The sequence below is a fragment of the Cyprinus carpio genome, chromosome B6 (assembly GCF_018340385.1).
Source record: "Cyprinus carpio isolate SPL01 chromosome B6, ASM1834038v1, whole genome shotgun sequence".
Taxonomy (NCBI): domain Eukaryota; kingdom Metazoa; phylum Chordata; class Actinopteri; order Cypriniformes; family Cyprinidae; genus Cyprinus; species Cyprinus carpio.
In genome coordinates this window covers 17,263,995-17,289,235 of record NC_056602.1, presented here as the reverse complement: position 1 = coordinate 17,289,235, position 25,241 = coordinate 17,263,995, and the positions used below count along the sequence as shown (strand labels likewise).

At 34.8% G+C, this 25,241-nt stretch overlaps 1 protein-coding gene across 5 annotated transcripts in view; it reads left to right on the top strand.

Moving 5' to 3' along the window:
* The window catches only part of LOC109045413 (leptin receptor-like), a 45,175-nt gene that overhangs the window by 17,560 nt on the left and 2,374 nt on the right, over positions 1 to 25,241 (top strand). The window contains exons 1-19 of one of the 5 annotated variants that reach the window (XM_042725971.1): positions 2,060 to 2,302; positions 4,717 to 4,785; positions 6,993 to 7,045; positions 8,566 to 8,739; positions 9,762 to 9,879; positions 10,266 to 10,447; positions 13,261 to 13,406; positions 13,913 to 14,051; positions 17,784 to 18,056; positions 18,150 to 18,255; positions 18,339 to 18,550; positions 19,100 to 19,251; positions 19,598 to 19,751; positions 22,349 to 22,431; positions 22,527 to 22,743; positions 23,145 to 23,348; positions 23,480 to 23,557; positions 23,809 to 23,902; positions 25,022 to 25,097. In XM_042725971.1, coding sequence (XP_042581905.1) covers positions 4,781 to 4,785; positions 6,993 to 7,045; positions 8,566 to 8,739; positions 9,762 to 9,879; positions 10,266 to 10,447; positions 13,261 to 13,406; positions 13,913 to 14,051; positions 17,784 to 18,056; positions 18,150 to 18,255; positions 18,339 to 18,550; positions 19,100 to 19,251; positions 19,598 to 19,751; positions 22,349 to 22,431; positions 22,527 to 22,743; positions 23,145 to 23,348; positions 23,480 to 23,557; positions 23,809 to 23,902; positions 25,022 to 25,097 — 2,466 coding nt within the window. In that variant the 5' untranslated portion in view covers positions 2,060 to 2,302; positions 4,717 to 4,780. Of the gene's footprint in view, positions 1 to 2,059; positions 2,303 to 4,716; positions 4,786 to 6,992; positions 7,046 to 8,565; positions 8,761 to 9,761; positions 9,880 to 10,265; positions 10,448 to 13,260; positions 13,407 to 13,912; positions 14,052 to 17,783; positions 18,057 to 18,149; positions 18,256 to 18,338; positions 18,551 to 19,099; positions 19,252 to 19,597; positions 19,752 to 22,348; positions 22,432 to 22,526; positions 22,744 to 23,144; positions 23,349 to 23,479; positions 23,558 to 23,808; positions 23,903 to 25,021; positions 25,098 to 25,241 lie in introns of those variants that run through there. The other 4 variants (XM_042725970.1, XM_042725968.1, XM_042725972.1 and 1 more) reach the window with 4 other exon arrangements.

The following is a 25,241-nucleotide window of genomic DNA, read 5'->3' as shown; positions in this document are numbered from 1 at the left end:
TGCAGCTGCTTGTGGAAACCCATTCCATTGAGCTGATATTAATGCCAGTGGATTGTAATTCTTCAGTTTTGGAATCAGCAGAGCGTTGGTGACTTCCATGCACTATGTTGACCCCGCTCTTTGACATTACATGGTCTTCCGCTTCATGGCTGAGTTGCTGCTCTTCCACTTTCCAATAATACCACTTACAGTTGAGCGTGGAATATCTAGCAGGGATGAAATTTCACAAACTGACTTAAAGCAAAGGTGGCATCATATCACAGTACCATGCTTGAATTCACTAAGCTCTTCAGAATGACATTGTTTGTAAATGTAGACTGCATGGCTAGGTGCTTGGTTTTATACACCTGTGGTAATGGGTCTAAAACACCCCAATTCAATAATTAAGAGGTGTGTTCCAATACTTTTGTCCATATAGATAATATTTTGGACATGGTTCTTCATTTGTACACCATACATCTATTTTTCACAGCTGTAAGTCTAATCCTAATATGTTTCTATGGAAATGGATTTTAAAGGTTTGATTTTGATAAGGTTTTGATAAGCTGGCTGCCACCTAAATTGCATCCCGCTGACTGTTGCCAACCTGCTGTGAACTGCTGAGGAGCTACATGGTGTTCTCGGTCTAGATCACAGCATGAGAGGGACCACATAGTGCATGTCATGCATTTAAATGGTTATTGTGAGCACAGGCTGTTGCGGCATTATGTGTGCATGGGCCTATAAAAGGCCGATAAAGGTTGATAAACATTTGAGCCTCTGAGCATCATTGTTAACTTCTTTACCGCCTTGGTGTTTGTATCTCCATTTGTATGTGACTCAAAATGTTTGTGAGTATTTTATGTAACTGAAAATCGCCCATGGCTTCAACATCATCCAAGGTCTAATAGATGTCAAGGCAAAGAAAAATAAATGCTTTAATATTGCTATAATATTTAGGTTTAATAACATACCTAAATATTGATAAAATCAAATATATTTGCTTATGTTATGAAAAGCTATAATAAGTGATAGGATCTAAGTATTAATAAATGTGACCCTGGACCACAAAACCAGTCATAAGTAGCAGTATGGGTCAAAATGATAGATTTTTCTTTTATGCCAAAAATCATTAGGATGTTAAGTTCCATGTTCCATGAAGATATTTTGTAAATTTCCTCCTGTATTTATATCTAAATATTTAATTTTTTTATTTTTGTTAGTTGTATGCATTGCTAAGGACTTAATTTGGACAACTTTAAAGACGATTTTCTCAATATTTAGATTTTTTTGCACCTCAGATTCCAGATTTTCAAATAGTTGTATCTATTTGCCAAATATTGTCCTATCCTAACAAACCATACATTATTTATTCAGCTTCCAGATGTCGCATAAATCTCAGTTTCAAAGAATTTACCCTTTTGTGGTCCAGGGTCACAAATATGTTTTCATTAGTGAGATATGGATTAAGTATTACTTCTACAGTGAAAAACAGTTGTAGAGTAAATTTCATTTGACCTCAGTGTGTGGTTACTTACCACATTGATCCCATCATGTAAGATCGTGCATATAAAGCACATCACGTGGGAGCCTCCTCGCGCTCACTTTAGGTGATGACAGCATGTTGAGATCACGCGGATGACGTAATGTCGCTAGACTGCAACAGTGCAAGTGAAACATTTTATTCAATTACAGATGACTCATTATTCAGTCTATTTAATTATTACCCTTTACAGATCTTTTGAAACAATAACTATAGTGTATCATTGTTAAAAATACCACATTATCAACATCTGTGAGAACTTTCAGCTTAAAGATATTATTTTTTGCTCTTGCGTAGCTTGTTCTTAAGCGCTTACGACCGAAAATAAATAAATACAAAATACATATAACCAGAATACATTTAGTCTAGCTGAGTGAATTTCGCTGGAATAGAGTACAATATAGAAGTATTCAGACATTTCCTCTAGGAAGGTGTGTACGTTGTTAAAACAAATTCTGCAGACTTTCTGTCCCTTGCCAAAAATTAAACAATGACGATAATTATGATTTGACGCAATACGCTCCGTAGCTGGTGCCCCTCCCTCACAGCGGCGGCGGGCAGCGCTCGAGCTCAGGATGCAAAGCTCTGGAAACATTAGGAAAGTCTCACGCCTCTCCTAGTCTGTAAAACCGAGGCCAGGCACTCTTTATTACAAGAAGAAGCGATAAACTCTGGATCTGGAGCCTTATCCTCGTTTTTAAGCGAAGTAGGACACATACAGTAATACTTTGCCAGTGTAATAGGATCAAATCCAGGACAGCCAGAGTGCGATCACCACAGGTAAGACATTCTGCACATATTTCACAAGCGGATGATCTCAGGCAGCTGTAATAGCGGTAAAACTGTGCTTCACTTTTAGCAAGCCACTTTATCGCGCTTGAGATCTTTTCATCATAAAACCACGAAGCCCTGTTTATTGGTTTCCTATTTCTTTACTCACCTTTTGTAATTTAGTGAACTGTTTTGTGCGTGCTTATGCAAACAGTCTTAAGTGTTCACTGGATAATGATATTCCAGATTAATGTTACACTGACACGATTCATGGTTTTACTCAGTAGCTGAATATGAGTTGCAGTATTATTCATTATCTTGGAGTTTCCTCCTTTGTGCTCGGAGCAGTGTCAGTGTTTCCGTGGCCATTATAGCGATGTCCAAATCGTGAACGAATCGTTCTGTTGAGTTGGAACTTTTAATGAATCTTTTGAATCGATTTACATAACTGTCCGAGCAGTTACAAGCGTAACAGCAGACGTTACAAATAAATGCAATATGCGTACAGCTTCATTGTGTGGCCGTTTTATTAACCCATACGAGACAAATAAGAGATGGCCACAGAACTTCTGGTGCAGCACAAGGTATGGAAAAGGTAAGGTATGTGAGAAAATCAAACACATAAAAAATGTATCTTGAGGAAGTGTTACATGACAGTACAAAGGAATATTGTACGAATCACATTTACACTAAGGCTATGCAGAGCTTCTTGAACTAATAATTACAACGTATGGTTTAACATAATATACTAAAATGTTATTTTTACTAGTTAATAATGTATAAAATATAGCTACTGTATTATAATATAATGTAATATATGACAGAAAGTGTTTGTTACTACCATAGCTTGTTATGAGAGAATGCTATACCAGAAACTTGCGTACCACAGTGGAAATACATTTTTAATTTGATTCTATTATTCAAAATGCTTAAATTTTGTGTCAACACCACCAAAATGAATATTAACAAAGCTGATGCACTCAATGTGATGCTTGCTTTGACTATTGCAATGAGGAGGGAAACAGTGATACATTGAAGCCACTCAATGGAAAACAAAGTCCAGATGTGCTAGGATATGTCTTCTGTATAACTTAAATGTGATGTTATTATTATTATTTTTTTTTTTTACCAGTTTTTGAAAGGAACCCATCAAGTAGAGAAAATCTGTTGGATGTGGCATTGCATTTGACAATGTAGTAAATGAGAAGAGGAATTATTCCAGTTGATTATTAACTCTGATACATTGATAAATTCTTAATCCTCTAATTAGAATTCATTGTAACTAAAATGGTTAAAGATCTGAGCTTGTTCTGAAAGATTTTGGGTTCAAATCCCTTTAGAGCAATAATTATCACAGTTGTGTCACTTTAAATTGGTCATTTAGGGGTTAAAATTCATTGTTCTTTTATTTATTTATTTATTTATTTATTTATTTTAACATTTCACAGTTCTGCACCATTTAATTCACACGTAGGTTAAACATAAGACCTATCCCAGAACATCTGCACTCTGTTTTCCATTGTGTGGCTTCACAATATTACAGTTTTCCCTCCTCATTGCAATAGTCAAAGCAGGCAACACACTGAATGTATCAGCTTTGAGGTGTTCTAGTATTCTGCCCCATTTAATATTCATTTTGGTGAGCATTTGGTTTTATGTTGTTGACACAAAATTGAACATCATGAAAGTTGTTTTGATATTTGATAGGGGACTTTACATGTTCACAAGAGCCTTCCTGGAAAAGAGGCTTTACTGAAGTGAATGGCCACTTGCCTTGTCTCACTGCATATCCATGTACAACCTGGTTTTATGTCAGATTATCTTATATCATGTTTGGTTCACCAGCAACTCCAGGTGGCACTAACAGATGGTTTAGAAAGCATTGCATTATGGGGCCTGTAGTGTTTTATTTGCAGGTAATGAAGAATTATTCATTTTTTTTGTATGCATTTACTTAGTTCATTAGGTCACTTGTGTTCTGACTCATCATCGTAGCATTGTGGCAAAACAGGCTTCAGATTTCACAATATTTCTCAGAATAAAATGCCAGGAAATGCTAAACATGGGTGTTGCTGTCGTTAACAAGTTTGCGCAGGCACACATTCAAAACAGTGTTGCGCTTTGTTAATTTAACCTAGCATTTCAGTACATCCAGGAACTGAGGATATGGAAAGCAAGAGGGAAGCAGTCATGCATGTTATTGCCTTGTACAAGGTGACTTATCTTGTCAGAGAGTGTAAGCCAGGGAATCGAAAGCAAATAAGCCGGTGTCATATTACTGCCAGAAAACTTTTGCCTGCTTTATTTTCCATTAAGTGACTCAGGAATGACTTCTGCGTCCCTTAAGAGAGTAAAACTATTCCTGCGTTCTTCTTCTTCAGTGTTTAAGTTTAAATCAAATTTGTCTGTCTTCCCACACACAGGCCATTCCTCTCTTATACTCCATCACTCCATCAAGAAGAGAAATGATGCTCACAATCATATGAAATGATGTAAGTATCTCTAATGAGATTTTATTAGGGCTTGATTTAAGCATGGCTTCATCTGACTCTTGCTTTCAAAGTGATTAATTCATTGTTAATGAGATGTAATTTGTATTTCTGTGAGTAATTTGGTCATTTTGTTGCGGAATATGTACAACTAACTAGCCAAGTAATATTGCACACACATTGCACAGTATTGCACAATATTGCCTATTTCTTGAAATCTTGATGTTAAGAAAGACAAAAGTTCTTTTAGAGATGAGTTTGATGACACATTATTCTAACTTCCTTTTCTTAACATTTTCCAAACTATGTAGCTTGATTGGTAGAGGCATGCAGTGTGGTTTTAAAGGGATACTCCATCCCAAAATGAAAATTTTGTCATTATTCACTTACCCCCATGTCGTTCCAAACCCGTAAAAGCTTCGTTTGTCTTCAAAAAACAATTTATGATATTTTGGATGAAAACAGGGAGGCTTGAGACTATCCCATAGACTGCCAAATAAATAACAGTGTCAAGGTCCAGGAAAGTATGAAAGACATCGTCGGAATAGTCCATCTGCCATCAGTGATTCAACTGTAACGTTATGAAGCGACGAGAATACTTTTTGTACATGAAGAAAACAAAAATAACAACTTTATTCAACAATTCCTCTCCTCTGTGTCTCTCCAAATCAGCGTAGTGCCATTTTGGCAATTCTGAGCAGTACGCACAAGGATACGTTTTTTACGTGTTTTTACTCTTTGATTTGAAAGCAAACAACGTATTCGGCGCAGCGCAGCTGACAAAGAAGAGCGAACGCCATCCACGTACTGCTCAGAATTGCCAAAATGACACTACGCTGATTTGCAGAGACAAAGAGGAGATGAATTGTTGAATAAAATCGTTATTTTTGTTTTCTTCATGTACGAAAAGTATTCTCGTCACTTCATAATGTTACGGTTGAATCACTGATGGCAGATGGACTATTCTGACGATGCTTTTATACTTTCCTGGACCTTGACACTGTTATTTATTTGGCAGTCTATGGGCCAGTCAAAAGCCTCACTGTTTTCATCCAAAATATCTTAAATTGTGTTCCGAAGACGAAAGAAGCTTTTACAGGTTTGGAATGACATGGGGGTAAGTGATTAAGGACAAAATTTTCATTTTGGGATGGAGTAACCCTTTAAGCAATCTTACTTAAATTTTTCTATTGAAAATACAATACAATACAATTTTATTTATATAGCACAGTTTAAAAACAACCGGAGTTGACCAAAGTGCTTTACAACACTATACCAACAATAGGCAAATTAAAACAGTTGTAAAACAAAAAATTAAAAAAAACAAAAAAACAAAAAACAAAAAAAAAAACAATATTAATATGCTATTTACACTAACTCTGCCCATCAACTTGTGATTGGGATAATCAACACTTACAAAAAATGGCTATAAATTGTCATCTCCATTTTTTTCAAGGAAAATAATCAAAAATAAATAATCAAAAAGTTTAAAATAGGGTAGATCTAGGTGTAGGGAGGGCTTTATTGTACAATGGCATCCATTTCTTAATTTGAAATTAAATTTTATTTTAAATAAATTTTCACTCAATACATCATTATTGCATACTGTTTTGTAATGGACTACAATACCGATGTACAGATAATTGCCACTTTTTGCATTAAGTAGTATAAATAGCAGAAAATCCTGCTATTTTAACAAAGTGTAAATAGAATCTATAGCTGTTTGCTCTTAGTGTAAATAGCATATCACTAAAAAATACTGCTATGTTCACTTAGTATAAATAGCATCCATCGCTAAGAAAATATGCTATTTTCACTTATTTTCACTTTCACTTGTAAATAGCATCTAATTGCTATTTACACTTAGTGCAAATAGCCACTGCCTTAATAAAAAGTATTCGTATGTAAATCATACTAAACAACAGCAACAAGCTAGCATTGTGTTGCTGATGTTATATAGGATCCATTCAGAATTTAATAAGAAAATGTAAAAATCTAGTTAATTTAGCTCGAAGCATTAAAAACAACAACATCAACAGAAGTGCTTTTGACATGGCACAGGAATGGGACTTTGTCATATAATGAGTAAACGAAATGCTGTCACGCTGTTTGAGGTTGAAGATTTGATTATTCCATTGTGGAAGAATGGAAGAAGATAATGAGTCATATCCATACTGAACCATTTTACAGATGTCCTCTCTTTCCCGTAGGTCTCTGTTTATCATGCTTGCTCTTCTTGTGAATTTCATTACCATTTCACAAGGTGAGTCGTTCATGCATTAAGCTAAAATTACACTTCCTGTTTTCATTCAAATTCTGTATCTAGCGTCTTTTCATTGTTTTCCATTTCCTATATGCTGTCGAAGCAAAGACCTACATAGCATGCTGGATACCCGCCAGCTGTTAGCGGTCCCTCTGTCCACCTCAAACATGCATTAGTGTTGGTTATGGTTGAGCGCACAGAGTGCAGGAGGCTGTTGAATGGACAGAGGGATAGAAGAAGACAGAGAGGTAGTGAGAGAGAGAAGTAGATTGAAAGTAAGGGGTGTAGGAGGGAGGTGATTACACCCACATTATGAATCAGACTATAAACTTTTAACGGTCGCCTAGGGGCTTCACATATAGACAGATGTACAGATGAGAAAGGGTGTAGGCCCTCAGGATAACAGTGCAGTTGATATCTGAAGATGATATGTGTTGTTGCTTTGAATAATGTTCAATTAAAATGGATATTATTGTAATTATTTAAATGAATAGGGATGTACAATATATCAGTGCCACATCGATTATCGGATGATATCGGTAATTTGGTATCATCGGTAATCGGTAAAAAAAAAATATTAATATTGATCAGTGTTTATATAACATAAACTGTGAATATGCATTTTACATATTTACATTTAGATTACTTTTTCCATCATCTAACACTTCAACACAGTAACTTAAAGTTACTCTTTAAAAAATAATTTGATAACATTGCTATAATCTTTAGAAAATCACAAAATTAATATCTATATTTCATCTTGAACCATAAGATATATTGTTGTGATGCCTGTATTAAAAATGATTGAAATTATTAAATTAATTTAGATTTTTATTTTAAGTTGATTTATTTAGGAAAATACTAATATCAGCCATTTATGTCAAAAATAATTCGGCAAGAAATGTATACATTTTGATGCCAAAATATTTATCCTAGCATAATGTGCAGGGACAACTGTGAGCATACCATTTGATATAAAATGTAAATACTGTCACTATTGCTCTGTTTGATCATCCTGGCCAGCCTGACACAGTAACACAACTATTGGCATTTATATGGGGATCATCTGTCTTACAACCAATGGAAGTTGGGGGAGTGTTTGGGAAACTTGTTTCAAAATAGTCATTATTTTTGCAGTTGCATGTGGTAAATCTAGTGGTGCTGAAAGTTAACACATTACATCTAATAAATTAATTGTGCTCTTTATTTAAAAATGAAATTAAAATGTTAAGATTTTCTTAAGTAAGTACACACTTTTTAAAACTCAATAGTACTAAATCTTTGTTTGGAAATATACTGTATGATGGCTTGCTTATGCTGCTGTCCAACACAGTTGTGTCGTCCTTGAGTAGCTTTCAGATGAACGGTCAATTCTGAGCACTTCTGCGAATTGAATCTGTCAGTAGATTTTTCTTTTATATGTAAGGTCTGTGCCCCCTGAGTTTTTATTTCCCACTGTTTGTTAAATCTGAATAGTATTGCAAATCAGTGTCACTCACATTGAGATCCTCGTGTTCCAGGTCTTGCTGCTTTGAGCCCTTCTGATGGCAGGGGAGGTATTTATGAAGACCTGAAGTGGAAGGCTCTGCTGTGTTGTGAGCTGCCCTTTGCTCAGACACTTGATGATGGTCTTTCAGAACACCCACCTGTAGGACAGTGTCAGCTACTAAATGCTACAAAACCAGAATCATCAAGTAAATCACCCACCCTTTCTGGTAAAATCAATTTGTGTGATATTACAGTCATTGCTTTTGGAATGAAGAAAGATCATGTAAAACAGTTTTTCACGTTTGTAAAATGTTGAAGTGGTAATATTTGTCAAAAACATTGTTAGTCACAGTGCTGTTTATTTTCTAATTAAGCTGATAATATGTAAACCTAATGAGCAAATTAGAATGATTACTAAACGACCATGTGACACTGAAGACTAGAGTAATGGATTTTTATTCAAAAGGAAAACAGTTATTTTAAATTGTAATAATAGTTTACATTATTACTGTTGTTTATGATCAAATAAATGCAGCCTTGGTGAGCATTAGAGACTTCTTTCAAAAAACTTGCCATTGTCTTGCCATTTTAAGGTCTCAAAAAAGAAGCTATGTTTGTATTTGCATTAGATGACCTTATCTTTTAGGTGAAGAGGTCTTAGCTACAGCGGTGAACCAGAGAAACTGAGAGGATTGACCTCTCTAGACAAGTAGATGGGTGCCATTACATGCTAATCAATTCTCATTACTTTGTCTTCTCTGCGGTAGGCCTCAGGACAATAATTAAAGTCTACAAAATTAAATTCATAGCATTTAAATGCAAAATAAGTTAAGGTTTGCAATCCTATTAAAGTGTGAAGTGGCTCTGCAAAAACAATAAAGGAATCACTACAAATACTCAGAGGCGGATGCTTATTTCTCCCACTAACATTATAAAGCATTCATAAAACTTAAAGAAAAAACATTCCCCATTTACTTTTATTGGTCTCCTGCAATGGTGCAAGTCTAAACTTAAAAACAATCCTGACAGGATTTCAACTAGACTATGAATAATTGATATTTTATATTGAGTCAAAGCATCGTGTTTGTATCTTTCATGTTATTTACACACCATGTTATGAGGCTGAATTCTGTATTCTGTATAATAATTTGCAGATGTTATTTCTTGAGGTTTCTAATTGCGATAGGCTGTGATGTGAAGCTAACAAGGGAATGCAATCTCATTTCAGGAAACTGTTTGGACATCCTGTGCTGGCTTGAAGGTGAACAGACAAATTTGATTTGTAATGCAAAGAGCCACAGAGCAGCAGCCGCTGCAAGTCTGTTCGCCGTTAGACCTCAATTAGTGTGAGTCCTCTGTTTTCATTCTGCTCTCCACAGACTACTGATTGGCTCTGCTATTTGTGCTTATATCGGATTCAGGACAAATTAAGTATATATGTGGGGTGGGGGGATTAAGTAGATAATATAATGCATCTAGACTCTATACTATATTATTAATGGTAATTTTTTAATTATCTTTATTATTTAATTAATATTATTTAAGTTTTCTCTGCTGTATATGACAATTCTAACTTTGTGATTATTTCCCCTGTGATAATAATTATCCTGTGTTGATCCCAAACTTAGGACACCAAATGATACATTTATTATTTGCATTAGTTCCTCAGAGGCTTAACCTAATGTTATGGATATTACGTTATTTAATATTAACTTTTTTTATTTTATTTTAGTGTACAGATGAATGTACTTTCAGATGAAGCAAACCACGCTGCTCAGTGTGCCGGGGAAGATACTGCCATGTGCTCCATTTCTCTTCATGGCAATGATGCAACTGTCTCATTGAACATCAGTATATCTTTAAATGGGAGTACTGCGCTGTCACCCAAGATGCAAGTCAGCACACATCATCTGCGTAAGAACTGCATTATGATTTACAGTTTTATTTAAAGCTTTATCTCTGATCTATCTATCTATCTATCTATCTATCTATCTATCTATCTATCTATCTATCTATCTATCTATCTATCTATCTATCTACCTGTCTGTCTGTCTGTCTGTCATATGTAGATATATGATCTGTCATTCTGTATATTGTTGTATTGTTCTGTCTATTGTTCTATCATTCTTTCATTTTATTGTTATATCTATAATTCTATTCATTCTGTCAGTCTATCTGTTGTTCTATCATTCTATTGCTCTGTCAATGTGAAATCATTAAGTAAAAATAGGAATCTGATTGGCTAGCTTCAGCTGACTGAATGGTAAGCGAGTTCCAGAACAGTTCAGCAAATAATGCTGATTTTATTAGTCTTATGATATCAAAGTGCAAACAGATATTTCATTTCCTTCATTCCCGCCCATGTTTACTTTGAGGGCTGTAAAGTTCCTAGAAGTGCTGAGTTTCATTTTGGCATAAAAGTACTGCAGATTTAGTTATTTCCTGTTTTTTTTAGGCATAGGTCTTAAACATGGTCTCATGACACAAACCTTTCTCAGGGAAAACTGCTACTTTTTTGTTAATGATTGATTTAAATTGTTGTTTGTAGAGTTAAACTGTTGTTTTAGTTTGGTAACTCAAGTAGAAATGGCCTAACATTTTGTATATTGTTTATGATAATCATAAGTTTCCTTCATTTACTGACCAATGTAAAATATTACAGTGATACATTTGCATAAACGACAAATAACCATACGACCAAATGACGAGTTGATCACCCTTACGAAAAAGAAGTTTATTCAAGTGTGCTATTAGTATACTTTTTTTTAAACAAAAAATAGGAAAGTATGCTTTTAGTTTACCTTCTATGTACTTCTCAGAAATGGGCTTTATGTACTTCTCAGAAATATACTTAAAATGACATTTAAGTATACTTGACTTATACAGTACTAACAAAAAGTCTAAATATACTTGAACTTTACTTAAGTATACTTAATAAAATAAACTTGAAGTATACTACTTTTTGGTAAGGGCATACAACTTGTAGCATGTTATTTTTTAAACAAAGTAATTTTTTGTGAAGAAAAATGAGCTAAAATTCATCTTCACAGTAACCTGTAAATAGATGACTGTAGCCCGTGAGTTCATGGAGACTGATGCCAGGGCAACAGGTGTTTTATTAAGGTGTGTTTGTTCTTTGGGATTGGAGGCTAAAGAATACACATCTGTCTCTCAAGTGTTTTTCCAGGCAGTGGATTGAAATGGAATTTCACAATGGCATGGTTAAACGACTCACCAGGTCCAAACCTTAAGTCAGGCTCTTTTTTAGTCATTGTACAGGTACAACAAAATCATTTAACAAAGCAAGATTGTGTAACATTTTAGTAAGATTAGTGAGATTAAAGGGATACTCATCAAATAAATCAAGACTCTGTCATCATTTAGCTTACTTAGCTTTAGTGAAATATCCAAAACAGCAGCTGTCAAACTCCAGAAAGGACAAAAAAGCTCATAAAAAAACTTAATAAAAACATATATATATAAAAACATAATTAAAGTACTTAATGTGACACTTTCACTATATTACACGTCTTCTGATGACTCACAAACCCTATTTTTGTAAGAAAAAATAAATTTTAAAATTTTATGTTATTCACTAAAAATCTGAAAATCAGACATGGTCACCATTTACTTTCATTGCATGGATAAGAGCAGTCTGGACATTCTGAAAAATAACCCCTTTTGTGTTCCATGGTGCAAAGAAAGTCAGGGGTTTGGAATTACATAAGAATGTGTGAATTATATTAGATTTATCTTTTTGTATGTGAATGATTCCTTTAGGTGTAATTTTAAGTAAACAGTTTGTTCTGACATTTTCACTTCCTTCTTTTCTTTGAAGTACATTGAACGCTTGTTGGAAAAGGCGAAACTAAATGACAGTGAATTAATAAAAAGTCCAATCAGTGTAAGCCTACATAAAATTGTATTTGTATAAATTGCAACAGCAGGGAGAGCCATTTATTTTATAATGTGTTAGTGTCATTTAGGTTGGGGTTTTAAAAGATAATGTTAGTCTGTTAATAAGGACTGCCTCCACTGATTAGTATTAATGGCATTGCTATTATTAAACTAAAGCAAATTGCTTTGCTTTTTTACAAAGCAGTGGCTGCTGAGGCCATCTTGTTCTAGGCAGACAAATACTTTGTGCAGATAATACTTGAATGTGGATAACAGAAATACTGTATACGACGTATGTTTTTTAAAAACTTCAAAATACCATCAGACAGCACAAGACAACCATTAATGGACAACCTGGAAATGGAGTTCTCAATTTTGCTCACATACTCTATTAATTTTTCTAAATGGTTCACCATCGGACCTTTGTAGATTGAATACATTTCATTCGAGTCATCTGGCTTGGTTTTCCATTTGCTAAAGATGTTTTGCCAGTCGACAGGAATGGGGATTCCCCTGTGAAACTATTTCATGGGAAGATGTTAAACTGGTGATTTTTGCCGTATTCACACCTTCCACCACATTTTTACATAATGCAGTACAGCCGTTGAAGACACTCTCATGAATGGCGAAATGTCAAAAACAACATCTCATAAAGATTATGAGAAAAATTATGAGACTTATTATCGTTATGAGACTGTCTCTTACCTTTGGGATATCGAGACATAGAGCTCTTGTTGGCCTTACAGGCTTTTTTTATGGTCCTTATGGTCAATCACCATTACTCTTACAGGTATATATATAAATATTTTATACATATCCTCCTTTCACAGGAAGACCAGAGCCACCTGTCAATCTGCATTACAATGTGACGACTGAAGGTGAAGTAATATTCAGATGGAGTGATGCACAACCTAATAGTGATGCCATAAACTTTGAGATCCGATACGCATCCAATTCCTCGCTTCAGCAGTGGGAGGTAATTGAACTCATTTGTTGGTGTGATGAATGTTTTGTAATAACATTACAAAGTAATATTTGTGAGAACTATAACTGGCTCCCAGAGAATTCCACAGAAAGCTTTGCAAGTTTCCACAGAATCAGAATTTGTGTAATACACACAATTCTATACATGCCTAAGTTCTTGCATGGTTGATGATTAAAGGGATTTAAATGTACCTTTCACCTGACAAAAACAATCTCATTGCATTTTGCATCAAAAGTGTGATTTTTAACTTGCATACATTTTTGTATATTTGGATAGACTCTAAAATATAAAATTTAAACATATTGACAGCATCTAAAATGTAAACCCTTTTACATATGAACACTTTTTTTTTAGTTCTAACCAGTCTCCAGGGGAAAGTGTTTTATAATTGACCTTTATAGAAATATTTTGACTATTACTCACATCTTCTGCTAGCTATAGTTATTTGTTTAACCTACACAGTGTGAATGAATCTGTTTGAACTATGGCTCTTTTAGGTGGTGAAGGTCAAAGGTCGTTCCTGGGTCTCTCTGAATGAGCTCAGTTCTGGGATCCGATACATGGTCCAAGTGCGCTGCCAAAGCCACATCAACTACTGGAGTGAATGGAGCCAACCCTTCTACTTCACACTGGGTGGTAAGGATCTGCAATACATGAATTTTACGTACTAATTCTGTTAATGTGGTATGTTTGTATATTAGGTAATGAATTAATTTAGTTCCTGATTTAAAGACCTCCTCCCATTTAATGACTTGTAAGGTATAGTGAATAAGTAAATACGTTTATGCAAATAATGACATTTATGAAAGGGTACTCAAAATGTTGCTGCCTGGTATGCTCATGTTCCCATGACTTACAGCTTTCTGTTCTCAGCAACAGAGTGCACAGGTGGACACATTTAACCTAACATCATTCAGTCTAAAAGTTGCTTCTAGTGTACGTCAAACTTCATGCAAATGAGTGCTTTTGCTGTTCCAGTTATATTTATCTTTCAGGGAGATCCATTGTCTTCCCCTAACCCTCCACTTTAAGAATTTGACATTGGATAATTACATTTCATACTGTATATGCTTTGGCTCGTTGCTGTGCAATCACAATATCTCTTTGATTTGTCCTCTAGAAGATGCATCCAGTTCACTGTTCATTTTCAGAATTAATTACAGTGCTAAACAGTCAGTTTTCTAATGTTTTGAGGAAGCATTAATATGCCGTTTGCTTGCTAACCGAGATCAAACATTGCATTTGCAAGGTATATGTTATACTTAATACTTTTAAACCAGATCTACACTGTACAATAGGGGTTGTGCACACATTTACATAAAATAACAAATTGTTCATGCCCATAATTACCAATTTAAGAATACAATAAAATATTTAGAGTATTGTATGTATTGTAAATGATTATGAGGCCACAGTATGTACTGTCCTTGAGTTCTTTTACCTTGTCATTGTTGGGTTTATTAATGAAGTTTAGATTCCTCCTTGTAAACTTTTGTTGTTGTTGTTGTTGTTGTTAAAAGCCTTCATAATTCAAATGGAACACCAGTTTGCATATTAAAAGTATTTTGCTTGGCATCATGTTCAGTCTCAGGCCAATAAAAGATCCTTAAATTCTTAAAAAAAAAAGTTGAATGTGAGCAGTGAGCACTGTATCTATCTATCTGGTTATTTAGTATAAAATTATACAAAATGAGCATTTTGTGAAGCATGAAGTAACTTCTAAAATGATTCTTTCTAGAGATAAATCGTAACATATAAACACTGTTGCGTGGTAGAATAGAGCTTTATTTATTATCTTAGCTGAATGCTGACACTAATTAGGTGGGTGCTTATTTATGTCTTATTCTTCTTTTTTCATTTGCTTTCAAATGCCCGCACCACAGCAGTACTCATGAGTAATATACGGATAAGTTTGAAAAAATATATAAGTTGAGTGCAGTAGCCAGTCTAAAATACTGCTGCCAACTAATGCTGCACTTAGCTGCAATTTGGGCTGTCTGCATATAGTTAATGTTTCAACAGTTTCAGCTTGATTTAACATCATGAGAGACTTGATTCTGTCTCTGTTTTCCTACTTTGATGCATTACTCATGTAGCACCTGTCATTTTGTATCTGTTTGTAAGCTTTTTCGAGGAGGATCATACATTGTTTTTCTGATATGCCAGTTGGGTTGTATATTTTCAGAATCCATGCTGCGCAAGTCACCATAGCAACTAAGCTTCAGGTTGTTCACTAGCATTACAATAAACCCACTTTATTTTTGCCGCAAGGGACCAAGATGGGAATGAGAGAAAATAAAAATCAATACAAGGGTGAATCTCAACACCTGTCAGAAGCATGTCTAGGTCATTTTCATCCTAAAAGCAAAATATTTTTTGTGCATTGTAACTTTATTATTTTAAGAATATTTGTTCCAATATTATTATCATTATTACTGAATTTCAGATTTAAAGTTGTATATTAGTAGTATTTGTTGTGCCTTTAGTGCATGTTGCAAACATTTTACTGTAGTAATTTCAGTACAATACAGTAAAAACTACTGTATTACAGTGTTGAAAATCTAATGAAAATCATAATTAAAAATAAGGATGAGAATGAAAGATGTAATTAAAAGATTAAGAATAAAAAATATAAATAAGTAAAATTTTCAGCTGTATTATGCTATTATTAATTTTTTGGGAGAAATATGCTTAGTTTTTATGAAAATAAGGTCACAGTGGTAAATTTTTTTACAAAAGTAGGCTTAATTTTCTTGTCGAATATAATTTCTTACATTTTTTTTTTTTTTGTGATGATTGTTGAAAGAGATGTTTTGTAGAGATTTTCTCTCTTTTTGTTGTGAAATGTTATTTTTTTAGGGATAGTTAACCCAAAAATGAAAATTGTGTCATTAACCCACATCATTCCAAACCTGTAACAGTGCGTTCACACCGCGCTTCTTTCGCACGTGAAATTCACTTAACAACAGATGCGAATTCGCGTCATGGGAGGGGCTTCTGCCAATTGAGTTCACGCAGCATTACCAACATTTCAACCATCATTTATTTGGATCATTTTCAAAATAGTACTGTTATCATGTCATGAAATGTAGTTTTAAAAGTATTTCAGGCGAGAATGTAGTTGTTTTAAACTCAAATATGCGGTTTAATATATTTAATATTAGCGCCTATTTAAAAATGTGTTTCGCCGATTTCGGAGACGATCAGCGGGAGCTCAGTTCTCATGTTACCGATGAGAGCACTCTCAACTCGGCTAGTCCTTCTGACATTTGCCGCTGGCTCTGATGTCTCAGTGGTTAAACATAAAATATAATTCGTTTTGGGTAAATCTAACAGGTAATCTTTGGTCTTTATTCAATTAATCTATTAATATGTTTGAATGAAAATAAAAATTAAAAGAGGCAATACTGTTTGATATAATATTTCGTTTCATTGTAAAGCAGGCTATACAGTATGCCTACACATTTCCCTGAACTACAGGGAATTTAATGTTAAATGAAAACTAAAGGAGGCAGTGGTTTTTATGAACATGTTTTTTTTTGTTATAGTTTTCAAATGATAAATGGAGCCACTGTTTCTATAAAAGTACGAAGATGTATCAAACAGCTCCGGGTATCCACATACAGCGACAATGATTTTGTCCTCCATTGTTGTTTCAGATTTCTGGCTGCTCGCTACGTCATAATCACGTCACTACTAGAGCAAGCTCCTGATTGGTTAACGCGGCGCGAATTTTCGCCAAAGTTCTGATTTTTCAACTCTCGCGATTCGCGTGAATCACGCGTCAAACCAACCGAAACCCTCAATTCGCGCCGCGTCATTTGCATGAATCGCGTATTTCGCGCTGCCTCATTCGCGTGAATCGCGCCGCAGGATGTCTATTCGCGTCTTTGCATTGACTTAACATGTAAATCACTCTTGCTTAACGCTTCATTCGCGTCTGGTGTGAACGCACCATAAGACCTTCATTCATCTTTGGAACACAAATAAAGATTTTTTTTGATGAAATCCGAGAGCTTTCTGACCATGCATAGACAACAACTTAACTACTAACGTAACTTGAACCACTTGATGTCACATGGGCTATTTTAACAATGTCCCTACTACATTTCTGGGCTTTGAATGTGATAGTTACATTGCTGTCTGTGCAATGTCAGAAAGCTCTCGGATTTCTCGGAAAAAAACTTAATTTGTGTTCCGAAGGTGAATGAAGTTCTTACAGTTTTGAAATGAAATGTGGGTGAGAAATAAATGACAGAATTTCATTTTGGGGTCAACTATCCCTTTAAGTCTGGTTTATTTATTTACATGTTTACTGCACAAATGCCTGCTTTAATTTTTTTCTCTATCTTTCTCTGCTCCTCAAAGTCAGTTACATCCCTGCTGAAATCTTCACGACACCAGGGTCAGAGGTAACGATTTATGCCGTCTTCCACAACCGCAGTTGGAGCGCTAGTAAAGCTGTGTGGATGCTTAATGGGCAGGTGAAGATTCCGGAAAGCCAGTACAGGGTAATCAACGAGCAGGTTAGCGCAGTCACTGTGACGGTAGATGAACCAGGGTTTGATACTCTGATGTGCTGCCACCAGTGGGGAGAGAGGTTCAAGTGCATCATCGCCTATGCCAAAATATACACAGAAGGTAAGCTTTGAATTATGGAGGACATCACAGAAATGTAATAAAATGTTGCCTTTTTAAAAATCTAGAGGTTTGTAAAATTGGCTCTTTTTTCAGGGATGTTTAATGCAGATTTTACCTGCCAGAGCAAGAATTCAGAGGTGGACACCATGAGCTGTGAGTGGAATAAAAGCGCTTGGGCACAAGTCAGACTACTTTACAGGTATGAACACAATCATAGTTCATCCATTTCAATAGCCAGATTGTTTATTGCAAAGATGGTAAAGACATTACTTTTTGTTGTAGACAATACACATCAATGTGTGAGACTATATCAGAGATGGAGGGCAGCGAAGAAGCTGAAGAAAACATGGAGTGTCCATCTGGAGCAGGAGACCACAGAGAGTGCACTTTAAGAAACCTTAGTCTGTTCTCCTGCTACAAAATCTGGTTGGAAGTGGAAGGAGGGCGTGGAAAAGTGAGGTCATTTCCTGTCTATGTTGCACCCATTGACTATGGTGAGTTCCAAAGTTTTTTCAGCAGAAATCCATTTGGAATTCTGCTGACTTTTGAATACAGAAGTAACTATAATTAAATATATCTATAAACATACACTACTGTTTAAAAGTTTTGAATTTGTAAGATTTGTTTGAATGTTTTTGAAAGTCTCTTATGCTTATTTAGGGGGGATTTATTTAATTATTTTACTCAGTCTTCAGTGTCAAATGATCCATCAGAAATCAGTCTAAAATGTTGAGTTGGTGCTCAAGAAGCATTTCTTATTACTGTATTTTCACAGTTAAAGACAGCTGGTATGCTTATTGTTTTGAAGGAATCTGTGATATATATTTTTGCAGGATTCTCTGAATAGAAAGTTCTAAGGAACACCATTTATTCGCATTCAATTTAGATCAGTTTATTGTGGCCTTGCTGAATGAAAGTATTAATTTCTTTAAAAAAATCTTTTAAATGTTAGTGTATATTAATGATCATTGTGAAATGTTTTGAAAGTAAAAACAAAACAATGTTCTCTTGAATAAGAGTTTCCCGTGTGTTTTTTTTTTCAGTGAAACCATCTCCTCCTTCAGTCCTGGAAGCAACCACTTTGCCAAATAAAATCTTGAGCGTAAGCTGGAGCCGCCCCCGTTTACCAGTATACGACATGCAGTACGAGCTGCGCTTTGTGGCTTTGCGTGAGATGGCAAATACACAGTGGAAGGTAGGAAGAAGTTTCTGGAAGCTGGGGTCTCAGGTGGACAATGAAACCAGAAAGCTGAATAAAATATATTTAAGTAAATGCTTCATGCATAGTGTTTAATCACAGAGGGCAGGATTACATGAATTACTGTGGTCTGATCTGTTTATCTGTATAATTGAGATGTTTGAAATCGAAATGACAAGCTAAATTGATCCTAAATTAAAATCTTTTCCTCTTAATGTGCCCACTAACCTTCGTAGCACTTCATTTTCAATTGATTCCTTTTAGATTTCAGAAGGAAGATGGTTACGGTATGAGGTCTGCAATTTTCTGTGGCATTTACAGATGAGTGTTATGTCCCTTACAGGTCATCGGTCCTCTTCTGGAACCACAGGCAGAGATTCAGCTTAAAGAGTCCTGTATTCAGTTCAAAGTAGAAGTTCGCTGTAGAAGACTGAATGGCTCTGGATACTGGAGTGACTGGAGCATGAGTTACACTTCAGTTGTTTACAACAGTAAAGGTAACATTATCAGTATAAGTTGGTCTACTGTTACTTAGCCTATATATTCCAGAAGCCCTAAGATCTTTTTTTTGGTTATATGAAATTGAAAACATGTTGAGAGCAATTATAGTTTTACGATATGGTTGTAGACTCTTTCAGCTTGAGTCCTTAGCTTTTGTTACCTCCAGATCAATAAAAAGAAGAAAAAAAACTACTTTTAAGTTTAGGTATATTGAAATATCTGAATTTAAATGACTTTTAATAATCTTTTTCCTGAATGCAGTCTCACCCACATTCAGGAAAAGTCACACCCGACTCATACTGGAGCGATGCTTTACATTACATAATCAAATGAATATATTTTCCAAGCAGATAATATAATGTGAAACGTATGAAAATGGTTTTAAAAATCACATGGTGCCATCATTCTACCTTGTTTTAACATGGATTTTTATGGAGACTGGAACACGACAGCATCCAAACAGAAGTCGAAATCCGTCCTCGTTGGTTACTCCGAAAAAAAAGTGGATAAATAATATGTTAAATAAACAGCTTCTGTTATGTCTGTGATCACAAGAAAATCATATGTAAGCAATGTTAACGATGAAACCTACAGTACTTTGTCTAATATATATATATATATTATGTAAGCAATGTTAACGATGAAACCTACAGTACTTTGTCTAATATATATATATATATGACAGCAGCATAAAAAAGAATCTAAATCAGTGAAGCCAGACCAAAATAACTGCTGAAAAGAATATGCAGGTGAAAAAAAGTCTTTGCCAGCTGATTTAAAAAGATAAAACCAACATGATTAGACAAAAGGACTCATTCTTTCATCTTGGCCTTGAAAGCCATCGTGAGTCTTCATACTTTTTCTGAACACACACCTGCCTCATAATATCCGTCTGTGTGTCTGTGAGTCATGATGAGTAACTTTATAATTTGTGGGAACTTGATAAGAATGAAATAGAGTGCTGATGACAATTTCAATTTCAATTTCAAATAATAATAAAAACATATATTAAACTTACATTCTTTTTAAAACTTGCCCTTAAACAAATCTTCATTTCTTACATTAATTATATTAAACATACTGACATCCTAAATATGAGTTACTCAAGTGACCAAACTAGTTCATATGTAGCTTTCGGAGCTGCAAAATTTAATTTGCAGTGAGGTTGTAATCATATAAATGCCTCTGCGTAATTAAATTGACTTTGTCTCCGTAGTAGGAATGTTTTGAATTGAACAAAATTGCGCTAGAAAGTCTATTTGGATTAATGGAAATTGCACCACACATCACCCACCATGACTTTGCTTATCACTGTAGGACGGTGAACTGGAACATAACTGCTGCAGGGTGAAGATCAGTATGTGTTTGTAATACCATTTGTCAACTCTTTACAGCACCTTTCTAATATCTTTATATTAGTGCAGAGCTGCCTGCTTGTGCCAGAGCTCATGCTTTTGAAGATTGCCATCAGCATTACAGGATATAATCAGAGACATTCAACTTTTTTTTTACTCTTGTCTGGTACAGTATGTACAGGGTTGTAGGAATTTGCCACACCTTTTTCTAAGCTGAGAGAAGACTTACATGGAAGTTTGTAGTCAGATGTTCCAAATAACAGATATCTTATCTGACCTTTCTAGAAAAACAAAAAGTTGAAGTCAGTGAACTCCATATGGCACAATAGCAATTTGTCAGATCCAAGTTCAAGTTACAGCTTTTCCAGATACCATTCCTCTTTCTCCAATCTAATCGTTTCCTTACTTTCTATGAGTATACTATCTAAATGAAGGAAAGGGGTAAACAAAAGAAACTTGCTTACTGAATGAAAAATGCTTATGTTCTAATTCATATTTATTAAATTTGTTTTTTGTTTATATTAATATCTATTTAATAATATAAAACTTTTATTTTTGAACATATACTGTATAAAAGTTGATATTTATAGTATTTGCTTTCTAAAACAATTAATTTATTTTAGTAATTTGCACCTATGATTAGATTTACTTTTTGGTGGACTCAAATATTTATCAGTGCATGAAGTCCAGCAAGTACAGTTTAGGTTTTGACAATTTTTCTTTTTAATTTCTTTCTTTCCCTCTTTTTTTTTTTTTTGTGCCAATTTGCACAGTTATTATGTTGTGATATATTAAGTATTATATTACTATATTGGTAAATATTAAGTAGCACAACTATTTAAAACATGAAGAATTTTTGTCTAGTGTAGATCTGAAATGTCTTTTATAACTTTTTGTTAGTTGTATACCTTGTGTAATTTATTCAGAGATTGCCAATGAAAATAGCCTTGATGCTGGCATGGCGTCAAATAAATACATTTATAAGATTAATAATAAATAATGTTTCTTGAGCACCAAATCAGCATATTAGAATGATTTCTGAAGGATTATGTTATTTTTAATTGGAATATTTTACAGTGTTCCTCTTTTTACTGCATGTTTGATCAAATAAATGCAGCCTTGATGAGTATAACATTTTTAAAAATGTATCCCTATATCCCAGCCTATATACCTAAGCCTTTTTAATATACCTTTTTGAACATAAGAGATGATCATGACTGTATGGTGTGTGGTTTCAGCACCAGAGATGGGACCAGACTTCTGGCGTGTTATAGAAGAGCATCCTGTTAGGAGTGTGACAAACGTCACACTTATTATTAAGGTTGGTAAAGACTGACTTGACCGATTCACTCTAGCATAAGCATATAGTATAAGATATAAAAAGTTTGAGCTTGAATGTTTTTTTGTGACTTTTAGCAGCCTGTCCTAGCAGGAGATCCATATAGTTGTGTGGAGGGTCTGGTGATTGAACACCGGGCCTCGGGCAGAGCCGTGTGGTCAAATGAAACAACATTGGCTCAGTTTCACTCATTCCAGTGGAGGAAGGAAGCGCACACAGTTACTGTAATGTCTCGCAATGCTTTGGGCATCTCTACACAGAATCGAAACATGACGTTGTCGCATCAACCCAAACGTGAGCTGACTTGCTTCATACCCTTCCTGTAACATCACATAAAATTCTTTCACTTCAGTCTAATGCAGTCTAATGTTATCAATGTTTTCATTTGTTTGCCTTTAAACAAAACGTGTCTATTTATGTACCTATTGATGGTGCTTTAATTCATCCAGCCCTAATTTGTCCGGGTAATTGTTTTGACAGAAGCTTGGTGCTATTTGTTTGGTGAAAGGGTTTTTGGGATGAGGATTTGATTTAGTTATTACACATATTCAATGAAACATAATAACAGTAAGGTACTCTGATATTTTGTTCCTGCTTGTTATTAACTGTTCCTGCACCCTAAGTGTTTTTTACATTGAAATTACATAGACTCCCCTATTTGTATGAATTAATCATGCCCTTCTTTCCTTTTCTAGGACGATGTGTACGTTCATTCAGCGCAGTTGCAAATTCTAGCTGTGTGTATCTTTCCTGGAGCCTGTTATCTGATCATCCAGTGCCTCAGTCATTTGTCATCGAATGGCTAGACCTGAAAAAAGACCCTGAACAGGACGTGTCTTTGACTGAGAGGCTGCAGTGGGTCAGAGTTCAGTCCGCATCAAGAGATCTCTCCCTTTGCCGTATGAAATTTTGCTTGATATTCTTCACACATTCCTCACATTTGCATATCAGTACATGACAAAAATAAAAAAAGGGTTTATCCATAGCAGTGTAAATTATCTTTTTGACAGTGTAATTTGTTTTTGTACAGGTCGTTTTTATGGCTCAGAAGAGTTCACCTTGTATCCAGTGTTTGTGGATGGCGAAGGGGAGCCGGTGAGATACACTGGTAGGTTTTACAGCAGTGACATCAAGTAATGCATTGACGTCATCATGTGATCAATGATAAACCCCGGACACATTTTTATGTGCATTTGGTGCTTGGCCAGTGGACTCTGGTTTACAAACATTGCTGTATTATCTAGAACATTTATTCGTTTTGTAAAAGGACGCATTTTGCAAATGACTGTCTAAAAATATTATATGAAAATCATGTTGATTTGATAGAAAAATTTGTTTTTCTTTGGTTTTGTCATCCAGCTACTAGGGGCGACCCTGCTGCATACATACTCCTTCTGATCATTGCGTTCCTGTCCGTGGTGCTGTTTGTCACTCTTCTGATGTCACAAAACCAGTAAGACTTACAACTATCCTCTTCCAGTCAAAATAAATATAGTTACAGTACCATTATGTTTTGTCTGTCAAAAGAGTTTAAATGCTTTTAGCTGTTATTTGTTCACATTAAAACTGGAGGTCCCTGCTGTACCAGCTGATAATGGGTTAATCTAGAGAATAAACCCAAGGCTAAAAAATGGCCTAAAAAGAAACATTCTTGGAAAACAGTCGAATCATATTACAAAATCACAGACCTTCTGTTTATCTACCTGGATTACCTTTTTAAGATGTTTTTGGAAGCTATAATATATATTGATTTTGTAAGGCCAGTTGTTTGAATTAAAGTAAGGCACTGTAAGCTGATTTGAATGGATTTTTTGGTTGCAATGAATGTCAGATATTAAATACATCAAATGGTTTACAGTATGCAGTGCACATAAATTGCAATAATGCTCATTCCTGGCAATAGAGTAGTTTGCTTGAGGGTAAATATTTCACAAGTTCTGCCAGAGATAATTACTAAGGTAACAATAAAATAACTTTATCATCTGCTTAGACTTGATTCTCAGATAATATTGTGACATTGTGTACCACAAAAAAAGACATGCCTATTTTGCTCTTGAAAGGAGTGGCAAAAGTGCAATTTAATTTTGAGGTTTGGAATTTACAATGTGGATGATGAAATCCGAATCTACTTTATAATTTGATTAAGCAATAGTTAACAACAAAATTAACATTTCCTTAAGATCCACTTACCCTCAGGCCATCCAAAATATAGACGAGTTTGTTTCTTCATCAGAAAGAAAGAATTTTGGAGAAATTAAGCACCTACTCACCAGTGGATCCTATGCAGTGAATGGGTGCCGTCAGAATGAGTCCAAACAACTGATGAAAAACTTAATGATAATCTATAACTAATCCACACGATTCCAGTCCATCAGTGAACTTCATGTAAAATAAACATCTAGGTGTTTGTAAGAAACAAAAAAAGTCTATTTCACAAGAATACTTTTTCTAGTTAATTTAATGTAAAGAAAGTTGTACTCTGTTGTCCTATAATGTAAATGATTATTTTTTATATTTGTTTAGAAGAGTTTTGGCTTGTAAACAGTGTTTGACCTGTGCACATTTCTTAAAGGATGAGAAAACTCATGTGGAAGGATGTTCCAAACCCCAACAAATGCTCCTGGGCCAAAGGAATGGACTTCAGGCAGGTCAGTGTGACCTAAAAATGGAGTAGATCCATTTCAGATTTAAATAGAGGACCATTGTTTAATTGATAAATAGAAACTTAAGGCATTTAATAATGTACATGATATATGGGTAAAAAATATGCTGCATGTTCTGCTGGGAGGAGA